Source organism: Schistocerca piceifrons, chromosome 7 (assembly GCF_021461385.2).
Source record: "Schistocerca piceifrons isolate TAMUIC-IGC-003096 chromosome 7, iqSchPice1.1, whole genome shotgun sequence".
Lineage (NCBI taxonomy): Eukaryota > Metazoa > Arthropoda > Insecta > Orthoptera > Acrididae > Schistocerca > Schistocerca piceifrons.
The window spans coordinates 10,905,843-10,929,687 of NC_060144.1; the positions used below are offsets into that span (position 1 = coordinate 10,905,843).

The following is a 23,845-nucleotide window of genomic DNA, read 5'->3' on the forward strand; positions in this document are numbered from 1 at the left end:
CTCGTACAGCCTCTCAGTGCATTTCTTCAAATTCATCGCAACTCATTCTCTTATAGGCTACCCCCTCTTAACCTAACTTAAATCTACTGAGCTCAGATGCTAAACTAAGGGACGAGGCAATGCAGCAGCACAGAACAATTAACACAAACAGCAATGACAAAAAAATGGAAATTTGCAAAGCAAGCTACAGTAAATCTAAATTACCAAGCAATGCAACATTACAACTAATATGAGCCAATGTGCAGCAACAAGAAAAATAAATCAGTAGTAAAACTAGCTTAACAGAGTAATACAAAGTGAAATTTAGTAGCACTATGCCTGGCAAACAGCAGCAGCAAATGCAATAACTTATATCTAAACATGACATAGCTCAAGCAGAAAAAATATTACACTAAAGACAACAATGCAGAGAAGGGAAATGTATATTCACATCTTAAAGTCTATGTAATTAAAGTGGTGCACCACAAGAAGTTATTCTACCAAAAAAATTGCCAAGTAGTTGAAAAGAAAATTCTGTATGCAATTCCTGTGAAGGGAAATGTCTTTTTATGCTCCTTCGTTTTTTTGAATAGATCATAAACTTATTTACTGGATCTGTAGGCATAAAATATTTATATTAGTACATCTATTAAATTTTATTTTAACCAATGCTGCTGCAGCTAGAAACTTGATATTAAACAAAGTGAGCAAACTCTCAACTAGAAAGACAATAGATGTAAAATGTTTCTCATCATTTCATTAGGCATTTTAGTAAATATCATAAATTAAGAGCTCCACAGTATAATCATATGTTTTCAAGTTTGAGCGTGTCGTATTTGCGATGCTTTCTACAAAGAAATGTCAATAGCGAGGATAATGGCCTCTTTTATTTTTTCACCTGTGCCTCTGAAAAGGCACACACTAATGGCGTTTTCTCCAGGCGTCTGACACAGCTGGCCGCTCAAGACGCATTACGTCAAAGTCACTTGGCTTTCTTACTGAAATATTTACGACACCAGTTTGCAATACAGTGACAGTCTCATATAAAAAATTTCACAGGTCTAGAATTTGCGTTACAAATCTGTAGAAACAAAATCCTGTAAATATAACAGTGTCCAAAAAATTTTCGTCGGCATTGTGGTACAATCACGCATTTACTCACATTTCATAACTCTTAAAGTACGATTCTTGGTTTCCAACATCCTTTTTCACAAGTCAGAGTCCCTAACCACTACTCATTATTCCTTACCTTATTCGTCGACACTTCTTCAATATTTCATCATAACAGATATGTAGCATACTCAGATAACTCATATAGCATCAGCTTATTGATCATAAACATTCCGCAACAGCATAATACACATAGTCATCGTAATAATAACGTCATAACACCTCAGTCGACTCTCAAAATCGTCGTAGCTTCCTCCAATAATTTCAAAACCTAAAAAGAATTCTCTGCTCATTTCAATAGTTTCATCTACCTCAAACGTACTTTAAAATCATGATCCCATACCAAATACTTCATTCAAAGCTCTTGTAGTGTCACAATGGTTCCGAAAAAATACGAACAGTTCACAAAGTACAGACAAAATATAATTTCGTAAGTGTGAAGTTATCCAACGGTGTAATTACGTAAACATCTGTCACTGATGTAGTAAAATAAATGTTTGTCTCTCTCAGTTAAATGATCAGGTAGCTGTGTATTTTGTGTTGGAGAAATATGGTACCGATGTGTAAAGTTGTATTAGCAAATACCATATTAGCTAGGGCTCCTTGTGCTTGCCAAACACATGGTACACAAAGTAGGCGTGTACCCCCCTGAGGATACCACTGCTGGCGGCTCACCTCCAACTACGCAACGCTACGCGCCGTTCACATCCAGCTACCCAACACTACAATGGCAGACAACAATGCACACAGCACAGCCAGTGATTTTCATACAGAGCGCTACGGAACGTTGCCAATAAGAAAACGTAAACAGCCTACTTACACTTCTTTGTTTGTCTGACTGCAAGATTGTAGTTGACAAGGGTCTCACGATATTTAGCCCATTGTCATTTATGTCTTGCAATATTAAACAGTCTCCATACCTGTTTTATTTGTATTTGTGCACTTTATGGTGATTGTGCAGTTGTCCTGATATGAAGGCACTATGGCAGAGGTAACAGCCTCTGCTACTTGTTCAAATTCTACTGGATTCCCTGTCGAGGTTTTAATTTCCGATAAGCCTAAATCAAGGTCCCTCCTATATGTCTCCCAGTCTGTTTTCATGCTATTCCTATAGGTCATGGTCTTTCTGATTCCCATTTAAACCTTGAATTTAATGTACATGTGGTCTGATGAGGATGGCTCCACCACCAAATGCCATTGTTTGACATAGCTGCCCATCATCATGGAACTAAATGTTAAGTCAATTACTTCTTCCCATCTGCTATTCCTGAATGTAGGTTAATTGTCCCTATTCAGGACCTCTAAGTTATTAGCTAAAAGGAATTCGAGAAGGTACTCACCTCTACTGTTGGTGTACTTGCTGCCCCACACTAGGTTGTGGATACTGGCGTCGCAGTTGGTCACCTTGTTAATGGCAAGTCTCTACCAGTCTCCTCAGCTCCAAGGGAGGAGGAGAGCTGTCTTCATAAGGGGGGTATGCTGAGGCCAAAACAATTTCCCTCGTGATACCTTCCTCTCATTTCTGCATTTTAATGGTCACTGAATCCCTAGAGCACAAATCATTCATTGGCATGAAAGAAATTCCATTTCTTACATAGATGCATGTTCTGGAGTTTCTTAGATTTCTAGCATAAATCAGCTAACCTCCAGTGCCACCGAGGCCCAATACACCCCCTTCATATAAATAGGGTTCTTGTATCTGGGCCACGTCCACTTCCTGCCTCCCCAGGCAATGGCAGAGGCCCCTTTACTGTGCTGAAAATTAATCTGCAACACCTCCAGTCTCTGTCTTGCTGCCATCTTTGAGGTCTTTGAGAAGGTGACCTATGAGAACCCTAAAACCAATTTCAGGTCCTGCTCCCGCATCGCCTTCAGGGACTTCTCTCCGACCTCCACTACCAGGTTTCGTCCTTCTGGTGCAACCTCCTGGTTGATCACTCTCCAATCTTCTGTGGAGACGTTTGGGTTCTGGGCTCCTATTTTCCTGAACAGTGTCTTAGTAGAGACTTCCTTAAGGATCTTTGGTACTTGCAGTATTAAGAAGCTCCGCTGCCATCTTAACCAGCACCTTTGCATCTTCCCATGGGGATATCAGGGGCACCTTGTCCCTGAGCCATTCCACCGTGTGCACCCCCTCACAGGCAAAAATGAGGGCACCCGGTCCAGATAGACTCCCCAGGAGTTGTGTCCTGGGCCAGCGTCCTCCCCCCCAATCTTTTCAAAGAGAGACATCTGTACCAATTCCTCCTGCTGCGAGGTGATGGCCACCAGTGGACAGCCTTCCTGGATAACTGCCATCCTAAAAACCGAGACTGCAGTACTATAGGTGGGTATCCCTATTTCTTGCCTCAGTTTTTTCTGGACTCGCTTATCCTGGGAGGATGGTCTTTGATTCCTCCCTTATCCGCTTGCTACCTGTCTTTGACGTAGTGGGGGTCTGCTTATCCCCTTCAACCTGAGACAGTTTCTTCCTGGGGCTCTTAGGTTCAAGTCCCTGTAATTCCCTCAACTTGTCTTTAGGAAGCCATTCTTTCCCTTCCTTTTTCCTCTGTTCCCTGAGTAGTTTCCTTCTCTGGGCCCCAGACAAGCCTTTGATCTTAATCTAGTCTAGCTTCTCGGTTACAATTCCCACTTCTGGCTCAGGTCTAGACCCTGATTCAGTAGTGGGAGTGCCTTCATCGGTACTGACCACGATGATTGGATATCTGAGGTCTCCGTTTGCCCCTCAGTTTGTTTTTCTATGTTTTCTTTAATCGTGTCCATATTGGTCCCACGACATTTGGGGATCTACAAGGTCCACACCACGAACACCTGTGCAGTGTAAGGCTACTTACTCAGGGAGGTCGCGCAGTATCCCTGAGGATCAGTTTGCGACACATCTTCCCAGGCGCTACGCACCCCTAGGTACTGATGGCATCACACCTTGGGTTGAGTCAGGGAATTGGGTTGGACTAGGAGTGGATAGGGAAGATGGGACGTTGTGGGACACTCTCAGTCTGGTCCATTGGCTGAGGTCTTTCCGGCAGTAGGTCCTCTACTTTCGGCGTAGCCCTCAGCTTCACGCGGGTACTCAAGCCTCTCCACTCGCACGGATAGTGCTTCGTCAAGGTGGTGTTCCCCAGAGAGGAACAGGAGGTTTACTACTAACAAAGAAATTCCAAATTTTTTCCTCCAAAGAAGTGGTAGAAAAATTTGCGCGTTCTTTGATAGCGAATAGTACAAGGATATTGAATATCCTTCAACGAACCGAACGCGTCAACACATTGACTCCAAAACTTTGTATTTTACACAAATCATACCACCGACAAAAAATATATAGCTCACAGAAAAAAATAATGCAGCGGTGGTGTCGCTGTTTGATTGCTAGTTATTCTACGCATTCTACTGTCCCTGTTAACACATCGCTAGAACTAATGTCGCACTACACTAATTTTATTGCGCTCTATCGAATGTGCTGCTAAAATCCCGCTTTAAAATTATTTTGTTTGTAACTGGAACCAGACCAAAGCTTTCCGTTGACAATGGTCGTCATATGAAAGATGTGATGAGCAGGATTTGTTTGAAATATTTGGGCTGACTCGAGCTACACATTCAAAAATCTATATTTCAAATACCTGCAAAACAACAGACAAAATAGGGCGACGACTCTCAGGCGGGACACTCTACACATAATCTCAAAGCTTCTGTACCAGTGACAGACTTCTATACGACTTCTTATTGTACTTTGGAACGAGTACCTAAGGTCGGCTTCGGCTTATTGAGATAACTGTAGGAAAGTGTAACTCATCTGTATGGAAGACATCGTACATAACACTTATACACCTTGAATACTGCTAGAATATTCGGAAATGCCACTGGATTGGTTTAAAGGAAGACAACGAAGCAATTCGGAGGATTTACTGCCTGTAGTTTCGATAAAGAAGCCAATATTACGGAAATGCTCCATAAACTGAAATGGGAATCCCGGGAAAGAAGAAGACGTTATTCTCAGGGAACACTATTGAGACAGTTGGGAGAACTGGATTTGCAACAGGCTGCACATCATTCTTAGTGACAGCAACGTATACCTCGCTTAAGGCCAGCGGAGGCTATATAAGAAAAATCAAGGCTCACTCAGAAGCATATAGACGGTTGATTTTCCCCCTTTCATTTTGTTTCAGACTTCTTAGTGGTTTGATGCGACCCGCCGCGATTTCGTCACCTGTACCAAATTTTTCATCTAAGAGTAACACTTGCAATCTACTACCTCAATTATTTGCTGGGTATGTTTGGACCTCTGTTTTCCCCTACAGTTTTTGTACACTATAGCTCCCTCTAGTACCATGGAAGCTATTCCATGATGTACTAACAGATGTCCTATCATCCCGTCCCTCCTTGTTGTCAGTCTTTTCCATACATTTCTTTCCTCGGCAATTCTGTGGAGGGCCTCCTCATTCCTTAGCTTATAAGTCCATGTTATTTTATAACATTAGTCTGTAACTCCACATCTCAAATGCTTCGTTTCTCTACTGTTTCCATTTTCCCACAGTCCGTGTTTTACTAGCATACGATGCTGTGCTCAAAACGCATATTCTCGGAAATTTGTTCCTCAAATTAAGGTCTATGTTTCGTATTAGTAGACTTGTCTTGGGAAAGGAACGCCCTTTTTCCCATTTGCTAGCTTGCGTTTCATGCCCTTGCTCGGTCCATCATAGATTATTTTGCTACCTATGTAGCAGAACTCCTTAACTTCGTAAGTTTCTCGCTGTTCTCATTTCTGATACTTCTCATTACTTTTACATTTCATCGAGCAACTCTCAATCCAGATTCTCAACTCATTTGACTGTTCATTCCACTCAACACATCTTACAACACTTCTTCGCTTTCACTGAGGATAGCAATGTCATCAGCGTATCGTTATCTCTGATATCCTTTCACCTTGAATTTTATTTCCACTCTTTCTTTTATTTTCGTCATGACTTCTTCCATGTTTGGATTGAACATCAGGGACGAAAGACTGCATCGCTCTCTTACACTCTTTTTAATCCGAGCATTTCGTTCTTTATGTCCCAGCCTTATTGTTCCTTCTTGCTTCTTGTACACGTTGTATATTACCCGTCTTTACCTATATCTTACCCCTATTTTTCTCAAAATTTTAAATATTTTGCATTATTATACGCCGTGGAACGCTTTTTCCAGGTCTTTCTTCCGAAAGTCTGATGGTACACACCAACTTGAATAGTCGTTGTGTTGCCGCTTCCTTCAATGATTTCAGAAATTGTGAAGGAATATTATCTCTCCCTTCTGCCCTATTTGATCTTAAGTCATTCAAATATGTTTTTAAATTCTACTAATGGATCCGCTGTCTCCTCCCTATTGACTCCTGTTTCTTTTTCTGTCACGTCACCAGACAGGTTTTCCCTCACACAGAGGTCTTCAGTGTTGTCTTTCCATCTATCTGCTGCCTCCTATGCATTTAACAATGGAATTCCGATTGCAGTCTTAATGTTACCCCCCTTGCTTTTAATTTCACCGAAGGTTGTTTGGACTTTTCTATATGCTGAGAAAAAAACATGGTTCAATGGCTCTCAGCACTATGGGACTCAACATCTGAGGTCATAAGTCACCTAGAACTTAGAACTACTTAAACCTAACTAACCTAAGGATATCACACACATCCATGCCCGAGGCAGGATTCGAACCTGCGACCGTAGCGGTCACGCAGTTCCAAACTGCAGCGCTTAGAACCGCACGGCCACACCGGCCGGCATATGCTGAGACAATCCTATCAACAACGATTTCATTTTCGATTTCGTCACATTTTTCGTGTAGCCGTTTTGCCGTAGCTTCCCTGTACTTCCTATTTATTTAATGCCTAAGTGACTTGTATTTCTGTATTTCCGAATTTACCTCAACAATTTTGTACTTTCTTGTTTTGTCGATTAACTAAAGTATTTCTTGTGTTACGCATAGTTCCTTCGCAATTATCTTCCTTCTACCTATGTTTTTGTTTCACGTCTCCATGTTTGCCCTTTTTAGAGCTGTTCACGGCTCTTCAAATGAACTGCCGTCTGAGCTACTCATTATCGCAGTGTCTACAGCCTTACAGAACGTCAAATATACATCTTCACTCGTTAGTGACTCTGTAGCCCACTTCTTTGCCCATTGATTCTTCCTGTCTCTTGAACTTCAGCGCATTCTTCATCATTATTAAATTGTGATCTGAGTCTATATCTGTCCCTGAATAAGACTTCCAATCAAATATCTGATTTCGGAATCTCTGCCGTACCGTGATATAATCTAACTCGAATCTTCCAGTATCTCCCGGTCTTTTCCAAGGATACCTTCTCCCATAGCTCCATTAGTGAGTGGAACACGATCAGATTTTAAATGACAGTCGTGGCAGAAGGGCCGTCTTCATTACTATATCTAAGTAATGAGTCTTTTCTACATTGCCGGCCGGAGTGGCCGAGCGGTTAAAGGCGCTACAGTCTGGAACCGCACGACCACTACGGTCGCAGGTTCGAATCCTGCCTCGGGCATGGATGTGTGTGATGTCCTTAGGTTAGTTAGGTTTAAGTAGTTCTAAGTTCTAGGTGACTTATGACCACAACAGTTGAGTCCCATAGTGCTCAGAGCCATTTGAACCATTTTCTACATTAACTGGCACTTTTTTGTACTGGCAATAGTGTTTTCTTTTTTAACTGTGCTCTGTCTTTCGACTGGAAGACAAAGCAGTCTTAATGCCTGGAGTAGAAGTTTGGATACTTTGTATCAGGTAGTTGTTATACTCTTGACAGGATAAAGGAAATCTATGTTATGCATTCAGTCTCACTTGGTACTCAACTTTTAGGGCTGGATGGGTGGTGTGATGTGGTAATATCTAAGCCTGCACTTTGCTCTACTTAATTACTATCTGTGTTTCATGTTTTGATGTCACTGTTAACAAATATTGATTAAAGGGCTATCGCAATAGTCTAATTTAGGACCGCTCTATCGAATGACCACATAAAATGATTCCACTCGTAGAGTAAAACAGTGCAGCAGTTTCCGCCACGTTACAGGCGTGATAAGCAGCACGTGTCTGAGCTGCCTGCAGATAAAAATTGCGAAAGTGCACTGACGAGTCAGAACATTACGACCACTGTGCGCCGCGACGTTGGATGACTCCTGGTGGTGCTGAGGACACGTGACGCGGTAGAAAAGTGTGTAAGCGGAGCAGACACGGACGGGGGATCACCCTAGCGAAGGTATGGGCTCCAGATGGGGAAATACATTGACTTCGAGAAAGAGAAGATTACTATTACGTACAGCATGCAAGCGGGAATCTCAAAAATGGCGAAGGTGGTAGGATGTTCACGTGCTGCTGTCCTGAGCACACGCGGAAAAAGGTAGGAGAGTAAAACTACGCGTAGTCGCTAAATGGTTGAACGTCCACGACTCTTCACAGAACGTGGGGTTCGGAGGCTTGTCTGCTCTGTAATGTTGGATATGTGGTAACCTGTGGCATCTCTGCCGAAAGAGCACGATGCTGATGCACGCACAAGTGTTTTGGAGCTCAGAGTTCACCGTACATTGTTGATCACGAAGCTCAGCAGCAGATCATAACTACGCCTTCACATGTTGACCCAATGACATCGTTAATTACGACTGCAGTGGGCACGGGCCATAGGGAAACGACCGTCGGTCAATGGAAACGTGTCGGCTCTTCGGGTGAATCATATTTTTGATACACTAGGTCGATGGTCGTCTGGTCGTCTCCACAAACGCTGCCATCGCGGTGAATGGCAACTGGAAACGTGCATCGCGCCACGGACCCAGGCTGGTAGCAGCGGTATTACGCTATGGGAGGCATTCTGCTGCGTCTGCAAGGGACCGAAGACAGGCTGACAGCTGCGATCCACTTGCGTCCCTTCATTCTTCATGTGTTGCCCGATAGCGATGTCATCTTTCGGCACTATAATTCTCCGTGTGTCTGAGAAAGAACTGTCCGGTAATGGTTCGAGAAGCATTATAGTGAACTCACGTTGATGTCTCGGCGACCAAATTCACTTGATGTAAATGCTACGGAATCCATCTATGTCGCTGCGGGGCGCCATTCATCGCTTACGCAAATCAGCGGCCCGTTATTTACGCGAATTACATGGCCCGTATGTAGACACGTAATGCCACATACCTCCACGTGCCTACCAACAAACTGTCGGATTCCTGATGCGCAGAATCAGTAAGGTATTTCGTTCCAAAGACCGACTAAGAAGCTATTAAGCAGGTGGTCAAAATGTTTTTCGGCTCATCAGTGTGTACTGAAATCCTGCAAGGCTACTTCATCAGAGCCATGCTGTTTCTGTCAGTGCTGGATGTGTGCCATCATTTTTTAAGACAACTGTGGAGTCTGGAACAAGAATGACGAGACTGTAGGTGTAAAAGGCGGAGGGTGGGGAACCTGTTTCTTGCTGGCCCAGGAAGACGTTACTGTGTCCTGTATCGTTATCGGGACCACAACACTGACCTTGGTGTGGTGTCGACCACCTGCCGCCGCAGGTGTCGCGTGTGTGGGAGGCGCTCTCTGTGCATAACGGGCGGAAGCGCCAGTGGTGGCCTGGCTGTTTTGACACTCGCACGGCCAGATCAGCATGCTGAGTCGACAACTGCCTCGTTATTGACACCGGGCCGCCGGTACCTTCCGCATTGTCGTAGGTTGCGGCCAACGGCTGGAGCGCAGAAATGACGAGCGTCAGCAGGGTGATGGGCGTCGAGCCCTGGCCGATCAGGCAGCGATCATCAGGTTGCGGCAGTGGCGACTGCAGCAGTGGTCGCCTCTGGTCTCCTCCCAGTATTTTTAAATAAAAGTTCATTCGTCTCCTATCGTTGCGGTGATTGCTCGCAGTGAACATTTAGCGAAGTCGTATTTGTGTGTGTGTCCTTTTTTTTCTGGGTCTACTAGGTGCAGTCTTATAGAGACGTCACACATTAATAACACAGGATACGTACTCTGTTGCATAGCGCAAATTGTTTTCTCGGAACTTGGCTGCATTTGTTAAAATACCATACTGCCCAACTTGTACATCGGTGTGTTTTGTTAAAGTAATGTGCTGCAGAGTGATGAAACATTTGATCGTATACTTACACATATGTTACACTGGAAGGATGGGCATTTGTAGAAATTGGTATAATTATAGGAAACAGCAACGAGAGGTGGGAATGCTTACAGTATATCTCGTAATTCCACTATTGTATAGTACACTACTGGCCATTGAAACTGCTACACCAAGAAGAAATGCATATGGTAAACGGATATTCATTGGACAAGTATATTATACTAGGACTGACATGTGATTCCATTTTCACGCAATTTGCGTGCATAAATCATGAGAAATCAGTACCCAGAACCACCACCTCTGGCCGTAATAACGACCTTGATACGCCTGGGCATTGACTCAAACAGAGCTTGGATGATGTGTACAGGTACAGCTGCCCATGCATCTTCAACACGAAACCACAGTTCATCAAGAGTAGTGACTGGCGTATTGTAACGAGCCAGTTGCTCGACCACCATTGACCAAACCTTTTCAATTGCTGAGAGATCTGGAGAATATGCTGGCCAGGGCAGCAGTCGAACATTTTCTGTATCCAGAAAGGCCCGTACAGGACCTGCAACATGCGGTCGTGTATTATCCTGTTGAAATGTAGGGTTTCGCAGGGATCGAGTGAAGGGTAGAGCTACGGGTCCTAACACATCTGAAATGTAACGTCCACTGTTCAAATTGCCGTCAATGTGAACAAGAGGTGACCGAAACATGTAACCAATGGCACCCCATACCATCACGCCGGGTGATACGCCAGTATGGCGATGATGAATACACGCTTCCAACGTGCGTTCCCAGCGATGTCGCCAAACACGGATGCGACCATCATGATGCTGTAAGCAGAACCTGGATTCATCCGAGAAAAGGACGTTTTGCCCTTCGTGCACCCAGGTTCGTCGTTGACTACACCATCGCAGGCGCTCCTGTCTGTGATGCAGCGTCATGGGTAACCGCAGCCATGGTCTCCGAGCTGATAGTCCATGCTGCTGCAATCGTCGTCGAACTGGTCATGCAGATGGTTGTTGTCTTGCAAACGTCCCCATCTGTTGACTCAGGGATCGAGACGTGGCTGCACGATCCGTTACAGCCATGCGGATAAGATGCCTGTCATCTCGACTGCTAGTGATACGAGGCCATTGGGATCCAGCACGGCGTTCCGTATTACCCTCCTGAAACCACCGATTCCATATTCTGCTAACAGTCATTGGATCTCGACCAACGCGAGCAGCAATGTCGGGATACGATAAACCGTAACCGCGATAGGCTACAATCTGACTTTTATCGAAGTCGGAATCGTGATGGTACGCATTTCTCCTTCTTACACGAGGCATCGCAACAACGTTTCAGCAGGAAACGCCAGTCAACTGCTGTTTGTGTATTAGAAATCGGTTGGAAACTTTCCTCATGTCAGCACGTTGTAGGTGTCGCCACCGGCGGCAACCTTGTGTGAATGCTCTGAAAAGCTGATGATTTGCATATCACAGCATCTTCTTCCTGTGGGTTAAATTTAGCGTCTGTAGCACGTCATCTTCGTGGTGTAGCAATTTTAATGGCGAGTAGTGTAGTTAAGTCAGACACTGTATGATCAAGCGCATTACGTTGTATTTTATGCCGCCGTTTACTAAGTACGATAACCCTGTTATATCCTCTCACTACAAAGTCTGGACCGAGAATAAGACAACTATAGTAAGTAATAATAGGGGCTTTGGGAGAGGGGGAGGACCTTGTCTCTTAGTGGCTCTGGAAGGCTACAACTCTCGCAGTGGTGGGTAGCCTCACCACTTGGTACCAGCATGGGTACTGTGGTCCGCTGACCAAACACAACTGCCCGAGATGCAGCTGCGATAGTGGTGGAGGGACGTGACGGGCCGCGATGCGCTGGAGGAGGGGGTTCCCGGAAGTCTCACTAGCAGCCCCTCAAATCCAGAACCCACAATGCATCTCAGCGACCTTGATATAAGCATCCCTTTAAATCCAGAACCCGCTATCCATCACAGCGACCTTGACATAACAGCTCTTTACATCCAGAACCCACATTACTATGCGTCCCTTTAAAACACATCCTTTTAAATCATGGGATAGGCCTTTAAGTTATGGGCCTTTAAACCCAAAAGTCTCACTGACCTACTATTTACATTATTATTGTAATTAATGTAGTAAAATATATTATATTTTCACTGCTGTTATAGCCATTGGCATCTGTGTCACGTTATAAGTTTTTTTTTTTTCTACACTCCTGGAAATGGAAAAAAGAACACATTGACACCGGTGTGTCAGACCCACCATACTTGCTCCGGACACTGCGAGAGGGCTGTACAAGCAATGATCACACGCACGGCACAGCGGACACACCAGGAACCGCGATGTTGGCCGTCGAATGGCGCTAGCTGCGCAGCATTTGTGCACCGCCGCCGTCAGTGTCAGCCAGTTTGCCGTGGCATACGGAGCTCCATCGCAGTCTTTAACACTGGTAGCATGCCGCGACAGCGTGGACGTGAACCGTATGTGCAGTTGACGGACTTTGAGCGAGGGCGTATAGTGGGCATGCGGGAGGCCGGGTGGACGTACCGCCGAATTGCTCAACACGTGGGGCGTGAGGTCTCCACAGTACATCGATGTTGTCGCCAGTGGTCGGCGGAAGGTGCACGTGCCCGTCGACCTGGGACCGGACTGCAGCGACGCACGGATGCACGCCAAGACCGTAGGATCCTACGCAGTGCCGTAGGGGACCGCACCGCCACTTCCCAGCAAATTAGGGACACTGTTGCTCCTGGGGTATCGGCGAGGACCATTCGCAACCGTCTCCATGAAGCTGGGCTACGGTCCCGCACACCGTTAGGCCGTCTTCCGCTCACGCCCCAACATCGTGCAGCCCGCCTCCAGTGGTGTCGCCTGTCGACAGGCGTGAATGGAGGGACGAATGGAGACGTGTCGTCTTCAGCGATGAGAGTCGCTTCTGCCTTGGTGCCAATGATGGTCGTATGCGTGTTTGGCGCCGTGCAGGTGAGCGCCACAATCAGGACTGCATACGACCGAGGCACACAGGGCCAACACCCGGCATCATGGTGTGGGGAGCGATCTCCTACACTGGCCGTACACCACTGGTGATCGTCGAGGGGACACTGAATAGTGCACGGTACATCCAAACCGTCATCGAACCCATCGTTCTACCATTCCTAGACCGGCAAGGGAACTTGCTGTTCCAACAGGACAATGCACGTCCGCATGTATCCCGTGCCACCCAACGTGCTCTAGAAGGTGTAAGTCAACTACCCTGGCCAGCAAGATCTCCGGATCTGTCCCCCATTGAGCATGTTTGGGACTGGATGAAGCGTCGTCTCACGCGGTCTGCACGTCCAGCACGAACGCTGGTCCAACTGAGGCGCCAGGTGGAAATGGCATGGCAAGCTGTTCCACAGGACTACATCCAGCATCTCTACGATCGTCTCCATGGGAGAATAGCAGCCTGCATTGCTGCGAAAGGTGGATATACACTGTACTAGTGCCGACATTGTGCATGCTCTGTTGCCTGTGTCTATGTGCCTGTGGTTCTGTCAGTGTGATCATGTGATGTATCTGACCCCAGGAATGTGTCAATAAAGTTTCCCCTTCCTGGGACAATGAATTCACGGTGTTCTTATTTCAATTTCCAGGAGTGTATTTTGGTATAAGAGACTCCTCGTCTCAGGGGGTTTCTTACGGAGTAGTGATTTGGTTATAATTTATTCGATTTGCTACCTAAATTATCTTTACTTATGTGAAAATAATTTTAAAACAGCGATAAACGAGTAACGTGCAATCATGGAAACAACCGTAATGGTGTGAAAATACTCTGATGTGGTAGCCGTCACTTTCCATACTGCTGTGTGTTACTGTCTATGTACAGTGCAGATATTTTCAGTGCAATAAAGATACAAAGAGAAATGGTGATAAGGAATCAAACGAAATACAATGTTTTTTAACGTGCAAACGGTGACCACTGGTCCCTTGTACCAAAATACTCAAAACGTATCCTCGGAGAACCTCCAGTCTTTTCAGTGGAGAGGCGGTTGGGCGATTATACAGCACGCAGTCCTGCCCTCTGCCTGCACATGCTTGCTGGTCTGTCCACTTCCAATAAACATCACTTGGCTTGACAACTGCAATGACCTTGTCGCCGATTTTATGTGAAACAAAATCTTTCTTCATTTTATACTGTTCCACATCTTGTGACCCTCATGAAATACATTACCTGAAGAAGAAAAATAAAATGTGGAACACCGAGAAAGGACAGAGGAAACGAAGTGAAGCTTCGAGGGTATACGATATTATTTTAATGCTTACAAAATCGAGTCAGATTTACAAAGAGCCCGTTTTCAGCGTGGCGTTACACCTCACCTGGTCTAGATACTTGCACAGATTCATTTGGGAAGGGGATCCGCGAGGTGACTGCCAAGGAGAAGCTGACAATGAGAAAGAGATAACGATAACATTCTATGAGTCGGGGCGTGGAATGTCGGAAGCTTGAACGTCGTAGGGAAGCTAGAAAATCTGAAAAGGGAAATGTAAAGGCTCAAGCTAGATATAGTGGAGGTGCAATGGAAAAAAGGGTGGCATAGGTTTCATTACGAGTAGGAAGGTAGGGCAGAGAATGTGTTACAGTGAAGAAAAATTTTGTTTAGTATTTTACTTTCGGATTTTTACAGCACTTCTTTCTTCAGAGGTAAGCTGGTCCGCAACTTCCGATATTGGCCTTTTATATTCAAGATAATGGCATAGGGACGCCGTCACGTCGGAGCTGGTCCCACACATTGGAGACGTAGATAGTTCATAGAGACAAGAGTCGTGTGTAAATGAGCTCTGTCCTGCTGAAGAGCTGCGCTGCGATAATGTCGCATGAGAGATAACACACACAAGAGGGCGCAGGGTGACCTGTAGTCTAGTCAATAGCTCCCTGCACCATGACCGTAGGCCTCTCTGAAACACTGGAGAAATGAGGCTTCTGCCCAGATTCCAGCAACAGTCGCCTGTGGTGGTCATCCAGGGTAATGCACCACTGGACACAGTACCATGCCCTTAATCAGCAGTCCACGTTGCCCAGTAGCGCCACCACTCTGCTCGCAGCCATTGCTAGTGGCAACCTGCGCATGAGACGGTAGTTCTCTGGCCGTCTGCTGCTACTCTCCGGCCAGTGGTGCAGGACGTCAAGGACTGCTACAAGGAATCCACTACTTGTTCTCGAGTGGCAGGGTCACAGTGTGTGCTCGGTGCAGAATGTGGGGATCCTCGCTTATGGCAGTCAGACGTGGTCTACCCAAAACTTGGCGACAAGTCTGCCTGCCCTCACGTTGCAACAAAACGCAACACCGGCCCACCGTCACATCCGAATGCCCCACAAATCTGCATTCGACCAGCTGGCCAAATGCAAATCCACACCGAGTTTCAGACTCTGCCAGGTGCTGATGACGCTGTCTCATACAACTACGCAGCACCTAAGTGTCCCTCACATTGATCATTCAACATCTGAGGCTTCTCACGGACCTTTTATACCCTAAGAGGAACGGTAACACTGAACACGAACGTCACTACTGCACTGTGGTCGCATTTCTGTCACGGAGAATTTCAGCTCCAATCATTTACATACCAGCCGATGCGGTGGTGTGTATGTGTATGAAGCTACGTTGACAGCCGACCAAGTGTTCTGGGTGCTTCACTTTTTTTTTTATCAGGCAGTGTATATTTCGGTATATTCGATATTCTAGTCATTTACTTGTGAGATCATGCACTTCTTCGTCAACAGTTGTCTTTTTAGCAATTATTAGAATTCCTTCTGTCTGTTCACACCAAAATTTCATAATTGTACTGCGTATTGATAGTTTTACAGACCAAAATTTTGTCTCGAAGGAAATATTGATGTAATTTAGTGATTGCATTCGAATTATTCAGAGTTGGTGCTCAAAATAAGCATAAATAACTTTCAGATTTTATCTTGTATTGAATTGTAGCTTTGCATGACTTTTCGTCATACTGATTGCATTGAGATGGTGTTTTCTGAATGTCTTCAGTGCATGAAGAAACCAAGCCATAAACTCAATAACCTATATTTTCCATTTGAAGTTTGTGTTTCCAGGTTTGTATCTTCCTTTTTGAGCTCGCATAGTACAGGGTGATTCAAAAAGAATACCACAACTTTAAAAATGTGTATTTAATGAAAGAAACATAATATAACCTTCTGTTATACATCATTACAAAGAGTATTTAAAAAGGTTTTTTTCACTCGAAAACAAGTTCAGAGATGTTCAATATGGCCCCCTCCAGACACACGAGCAATATCAACCCGATACTCCAACTCGTTCCACACTCTCTGAAGCATATCAGGCGTAACAGTTTGGATAGCTGCTGTTATTTCTCGTTTCAAATCATCAATGGTGGCTGGGAGAGGTGCCCGAAACACCATATCCTTAACATACCCCCATAAGAAAAAATCGCAGGGGGTAAGATCAGGGCTTCTTGGAGGCCAGTGATGACGTGCTCTGTCACGGGCTGCCTGGCGGCCGATCCATCGCCTCGGGTAGTTGACGTTCAGGTAGTTACGGACAGATAAGTGCCAATGTGGTGGCGCTCCATCCTGCTGAAATATGAATTGTTGTGCTTCTTGTTCGAGCTGAGGGAACAGCCAATTCTCTAACATCTCCAGATACTGTAGTCCAGTTACAGTAGCACCTTCGAAGAAAAAGGGACCAAAAACTTTATTGGCTGAAATGGCGAACAAATGTACAACTAAATGAAGCTTTATAGCTCCCTTAATTCGCCGACAGATAGTGCTTAGCTCTGCCTTTTGTCGTTGCAGAGTTTTAAATTCCTAAAGTTGTGGTGTTCTTTTTGAATCACCCTGTATATTTGTATCGCACCTAGGATGAGAATACCTTTGTCAGGATCAGGGAGTAGATCAGTATCGTTTGTTACGTGCTAATATCAGCATAAGATCGTATTGCAAAAATAGCACGAGAGTGACACCCACCTACTTGTTGCATTTGTAGATCTATTTCATACTAAAAAAGTAGTTTTGATGAGTGACATGTTTTTATACAGTTTATGAGCTGACCCTTCTAGCAAAAAATATGTTCCATCTATCATTTAATGCAAGTAATAGAGAATTTAAGAATCGCTAGAAAAGAACAAAAATTGCTGCCAAACATGCATTCTTTTGTAATTTGACTGAGTTTTTATTAATTTTGCTTTCTCATATTTGCTAGTATATTCTGTTACAACATACTTATTTTGTAGAAGAAACACCTAGAACTGTATAAATAAATGTTGACAGTTGTCTGTTTTAGGAAATCACATTTGTCAAATAGCCAAAACAGTTACATTAATAGCATAATATGAAATCAGAAGCAGCTGATTCTCCTGACCACAAAGGAACATAGCTGGTTTCCCATACAGCATATGCTTACAAATACCAACAATTCTATGTGGTTCTTATAGAATTACCAGTATTAGGACTTGCAGCAAGTTTGTGTTGTTAGTTGCGTTTTTGTAACCTTTTACCGGATTGTAAACTTTTATATCAATCTGTGGAAATCCTCCTCTATTGCGTCATCGACAGTATTGCAGTTGCAGGTTCTGCTTTACTCTGGTGAAAGTCTCTGCTGAAAGTACTAAACGTAGGCATTCCGCATATAAGAATTAAAAATATTTATTGTGATTGCGGTTTCGAGATTTAGTAATTTTCAGGTGTAGTGAAACGTTAAAACACAGCCTACTGAGTTTAAAAGTGACGTTATGGAACGTAGTTCCAAGTAGTCTGAATGCAAATGTATTGAGATTTTCACATTTCGTTTGGTTTTTTGATCTTACTTTTTTGAAAAATGACGTGGCTTAGAATCGTGTTGACCAATATTACGCGGTACAGAAGATTATTTGGAGATTTAATAATGGACTCAGAAATTCAGCTACGTTCCATAAATATGCGTCACTACATTCTTCGGTGCGAAGATACTCATGTGAGAATCAGTTTGTGTGTGTGAGCAACATTATTAATCTGTACAAGGTGAGAGGCATCATTTTTCGGACTCAAATGATTTTTGACTCATTTTCACTCACCTAAACTAATAGTGATCGGTGGCTTGAATCGTTGCATATAGACGGGCGAGCAAATAATCCAAAATGATTAATAATTGCTGCTTGAATAACTAAAAAAGTTGATTGGAAAGAATAACTGAAAGAAACTAGAAGGTAATTTTTAAATCTGTAGACATAACGTGGGTGAATTTTAACTGGTACCAATATCAACAGACCTTCAATGTCAATACATTTATGATCACTATTCAGATTTTTGAGCTACGCACTGTTTAACATTAGTTCTATTATGTGTAGTGCTGATTATGACAATGCAGACACAGGATCGCCCCCTCGCTGCTTGCGCAAATTCCTCTTGTCTGCTTCGAACCTCCTGATGCAGGATTCTCGGCGAGGGCGAAATGAACAGACGGGTGTGACTGATGTAAATACATTATCTTTGCCAGAAAACACCTCGTTACTTCACCTTTTGCTTTATATAGAAAAGAACGAAGAAAGAAAAATAATAATACGATTCATCACAGGCTCTCGAAACAAAGACCAAAGCGATTCCTCAACTTGGCTGTTCATCGGGATACAGGATTCGCCTTTGATTTTTTTTCTGAGTTATTTCCATGGCACCACGATAGTAGATCTGACAAGAATTTACAGAGTAAAATCACACTGACTGTGTAGACTTTTGCGCTGTTGCATCCGCTAGCATGGTTCACTGCCTGGGAAATAACGTCGGCCTCTTTGGTAACCGGCGCCGTCGAAGCAAGAGGTATGCCATGTTCACACCAAGTGGTATGTTATTCACACGGCCATAACAACAACGCTCAAATTCCTACATTGAATGAATTTTTTCTCTGTAAGTTCTTATCAGATTTGCAAAATATTAATGTCACTGAATTTTTCTGTTATTCCGCAAATGCAAAAACGATGCCTGAACTGGCTGCTTAGTTCAAATGGTTCAAATGGCTCTAAGCACTATGGAACTTAACATCTGAGGTCATCAGTCACCTAGACTTAGAACTACTCAAACTTAACTAACCTAAGGAGATCACATACATCCATGCCCGAGGCAGCATTCGAACCTGCGCCTGTAGCAGCAGCGCGGTTCCGGACTGAAGTGCCTAGAACCTCTAGCCCACAGCGACCGCCGGTGATTAGTGAGACAGCCATAAACGCCTTGCTTTTTCTTTCGTGATTCTATTATGCGGGTGAGATAAGAATTCAGGTATCTCCAATTAATTAAATTTTTTTGCAGGAAAGAAAACTCTGTAGAACTCCCAAGTCTAGTAGGTTGTTAAGATTAAGCCTGATGTTTAGTCATGTACGGTTCGTAACTGTGCAAAGATCCTTGGCGTGCCGTGGGGTTCACCTGAACAAATGTGTTTTGCTATTGCCTGTCTTTGATGCCTCGAAGCTGAGTAATGGATTTTTTGTGTTTTTGTAGGCTACGTCTGGCCGGATGAGCAGAAAAGTAAGTCTGTTCCAAGAAGTCATCGGAAGGTATCAGTTCCTCAGCAAGGACGAACAACACACCAGCGAGCAAATGAAATGCGAGGCAGAAATCGGGGCCGACAGGGTAAGCGTACAATTTTCAGCTTACAAAAAGTAGCTTTTTGATAATGTTTGTGTTATTTCATCATTTGATCTGGAAGGTATAAAATTTGTGGAATTGTAGATGTGTAAGCGACAATGCACTCCACGCAACTTTTTTGGGAAAATTTTACAGTCTGTTGAAGGCTAACTCAACACCTCAGGTTCTAAAGCTTTTTTAACTTTTCATGCGGCAAGGGTCTTACCACGGTACGCCTGCTGTAGGAGTCTCCTCCAGTTGTTCCTGTCAAGTGCACTGTTCATCCATTCATCGTAGCTGCGTCCTCCCGGATGTTTCGCTACCTAGTTCTGGATCTTCCCCCTTTCTCTCATTCCCTCTTTCGATCTGGGGGTAGCGTCTTTAATTAGTAATCAAAACGTGTTCGATCCCAGATGCGAACGTCGCTACCGATTAGATTTTTAACGGAAATCAACAATGGCGGCAGAAGACTTCTGGCATAAGAAGTCACCCATCATTCAGCGAACGACCTTGTCAAAGATGGCGCAGGAGCGGACAGAGATTCAGAGCACTCACATGCCCTCTGGGAAACTGCCCCTAAAAGACAGAGAATCGGCGATGATCAAGGGCATGAGGATGCAGAAGGCAATAGAAACCATTTCATTAAGGACACATAATGTTTATCCGCAGGACATGTGACCTGTAATTTAAAAAGTGTTGTGACGATCTCTCCATCGGCAAAAGATTCCGGACTGGTTCCCCATTCGGTTCTCCGGGATGGGACTGCCCAGGAGGAGGTGACCATGTGAAAAAGATTGAATAATTAACGAAAGGGCACTATTCGACGAACTGTGGCGTGGAATATAAGAAGTTTGAACGTGATAGGGAAGCTAGAAAATCTCAAAAGGGAAATGTTAATTCTCAGTCTAGATGCAATGAGGTTCAGTGAAGTGAAATGCAAAAAGACAAGTATTTCTGGTCAGATATGTATAGGGTAATATCTACAGCTGCAGAAAATGATATAACGGGAGTAACCAGACTACGATTCGTTATGAATAGGAAGGTAGGACAGAGTGTGTTTTACTGTGGACGGTTCACTGATAGAGTTGTTCCCGTCAGGATCGACAGCAAACCAACACCGACAACGATAGATCAGCTATACATGCCAAAGTCGCAAGCTGAATGTGAAGAGACAGAGAAAGTGTATGAGGGGGATAGTGAAGGGTAATGGGTACGCAAAGGGTGATGAGTATCGAATAGTTACAGTGGATTGGAATGTGGTTGCAGTAGAAGGCGTAGAAGAAAGAGTTACGGGAGAATATGGACTTGGTACTAGGAATGAGAGAGGAAGGAGTTCTGCAAAAAAATTGAGCCAGTGATAGCGAATGCTCCGTTCAAGAATCACAACACTAGAGGGTATACTTGGAAGAGACAGAGAGATATGGGAAGATTTCAGTTGCATTACATCATGGTCAGGCAGAGATTCGAAATCAGATATTTGATTGTAAAGCATACAAAGGAGCAGATATAGACTCAGATCACAATTTAGTAAAAACGAAGAGTAGGCTGAAATTTAAGGGACTAGTCAGGAAGAATTAATGCGCAAAGAAGAGGGGTACCGAAGTACTAAGGAATGAAGAAGTATGCTTGAAGTTCTCTGAGGCTATAAATACTGCGATAAGGAACCGCTCAATGGGCACTACAGTTGAAGAGGAATGGGCACCTCTAAAAACGGCAACCACAGAAGTAGGAAAGAAAAACATGCGTACAAAGAAGATTACTGCGAAGAAAACATGGGTAACAGAAGAAATATTTCAGTTGATAAATGAAAGAAGGATATACAAAAATGTTCAAGGAAACCGAGGAATACAGAAGTACAAGCATCTTAGGTATGAAATAAATAGATAAGAAGTGCTAGGAAGCTAAGACGAAATAGGTAAATAAAAATGTGAAGAAATCGAAAACTGAAATGACTGTCGGAAGAACTGACTCAGTATATAACAAAGTCAAAACAACTTTCGCTGAAATTAAAAGCAGGAGCGGTAAAAGTAAGTGAGCAATGGGAATATCACTGTTGAATGCAAAGGAGAGAGCGGGTAGGTGGAAAGAATACACTGAAGGCCTCTGTGAGGGGAACGACTTGTCTGAAGACGTGACGGAAGAAGAAACAGGCGTCTATATAGGAGAGACAGGTGATACCCAGTATTAGAATGAGAATTTAAAAGAGCTGTGAAAGACTTAAAATCAGATAACGCAGAAGTGGTAGATAACATTCCATCAGAAGTGGTTGGATTAAAAAGAGTGTAAGACAGGGATGTATCTTTCGCCCTACACCTCAAAGAAGCAATGACGGAAATTTAGAAAAAAGATTCAAGAATGGAATCAAAATTCAAGGTAAAGGATATAAATGATAAGATTCGCTGATGATATTCCTATCATCAGTGGCGGTGAAGAAGAATTACATGATCTGCTGCTGAACATACACATTCTAATGAGTACAGCATGTGGATAGAGAAATCGAAGGAAGACAAAAGTAATGAGAAGCAGTAGAAAGGAGAACAGTGAGAAAGTAAACACGACGATTGGTGGTGACTTAGGCAGGAAAATAACCCATGACGGACGGAGCAAGGAGGACGTAAAAATCAGACAAGCACTTGTGAAAATGGCATTCCTGGCCAAAACAGATCTACTAGTATCAAAGGTAGTCCTTAATTTGGGGAAGAAATTTCTGAGAATGTACGTTTGGAGCACAGAATTGTATGGTAGTGAAACATGGACAATCCAAACATTTGAGATGTGGTGTTATATACGAATGTTGAAAATCAGGTGGACTGATAAGCTAAGAAATGAGGAGGTTCTCCGCAGAATCGATGAGTAAAGGAATATATGGGAAACACTGACAGGAGGAAGGAACAGAATGGTTAGACACCAGTTCAGACATCAGGGAATAACCTTCGTAGTACTAAAGGGAGCTGTAGAGGTCAGAAACTGTAGAGGAGGACACAGATTGGAATACATCCAGCAAATAACTGAGGACGTAGGTTGCAAGTGTTATTCCGAGATGAAGCAGTTGGCACAGGAGAAGAATTCGTGGCGAGACGCTTCAAACCAGTCAGGAGACTGAAGCATAAAAGAAGAAAATGATATTCTGTGTGGTCCATTCTCTTAGGTGACGAGCGCAGCTCAGCCTTTTCTTCCTTTGTGCTTCGACGACTTTACAGTGTTTGTCCAACTCCTGTAGTTCACCACTTTATCTTATCCTCAATTCCATGTCATTGTCGTCAATTCTAGAGCCAAAAACTTTGTTTAGAGATTTCCTATAGAAATTTAACAGCACCTTTTCATTTTTCTTTCTAAATACCAATGCTTCTTTTCGGCCTAATGTTACCTGTGTAATAGTTGGCTAATACATGCGACTTTCGAAGGCATGTAACTGCTGTTTTCCTTAAAAAGCTGATATAACTGAAAATGCTAACATGCGTCTATTTCTATATCTATTCTGTTGAATATTAAAAAGATTCCGTAAGTAACTGAAGCGATTAGCTGTCTTGAAATCCATCTACCTTCAAAGATGCATCACTTCGCATTTTCTTAGTTATGACCAATTAATTCATCTTCATTCAGACGTAACTATTTTTTCTCAGCGAATTTGTAATAATTGTGCATCATTCTGATTAATTGTATTCTGGAATCACTTATTAAACCAACATCATCTGCCTAGGCAAGTCCAGTTGGATCCCTTGTGGATCAGTGTTAGTAAATTCTCTGTAGGTATCATGTAACACGACGTTAAATAAAATAGATGAAATAGATTTCGCATGTCTCAGTCTAGTACAGACATTAAAATTTTCAATTTCTCCTACAGGTGTCTTTATACGACATATTTTTCGTCTGTACACATTTTAACTAATCTGATTAACTTTGGGTACTTCAGATTCGCTCGCTACGTTAAGAAGTATCTGTCGTCATCGATCTTTTTGAAATCTATAATTGGTATGCGGACAGCTCAATTGAATTCCTTGCCCAC

At 43.6% G+C, this 23,845-nt stretch overlaps 1 protein-coding gene across 1 annotated transcript in view; it reads left to right on the forward strand.

The window, feature by feature from the left end:
* LOC124805060 (myrosinase 1-like) overlaps nucleotides 1-23,845 on the forward strand; it is a 231,969-nt gene that overhangs the window by 203,587 nt on the left and 4,537 nt on the right. Inside the window, exon 13 of the mRNA XM_047265484.1 lies at nucleotides 19,714-19,845. Coding sequence (XP_047121440.1) covers nucleotides 19,714-19,845 — 132 coding nt within the window. The remainder of the gene's footprint in view (nucleotides 1-19,713; nucleotides 19,846-23,845) is intronic.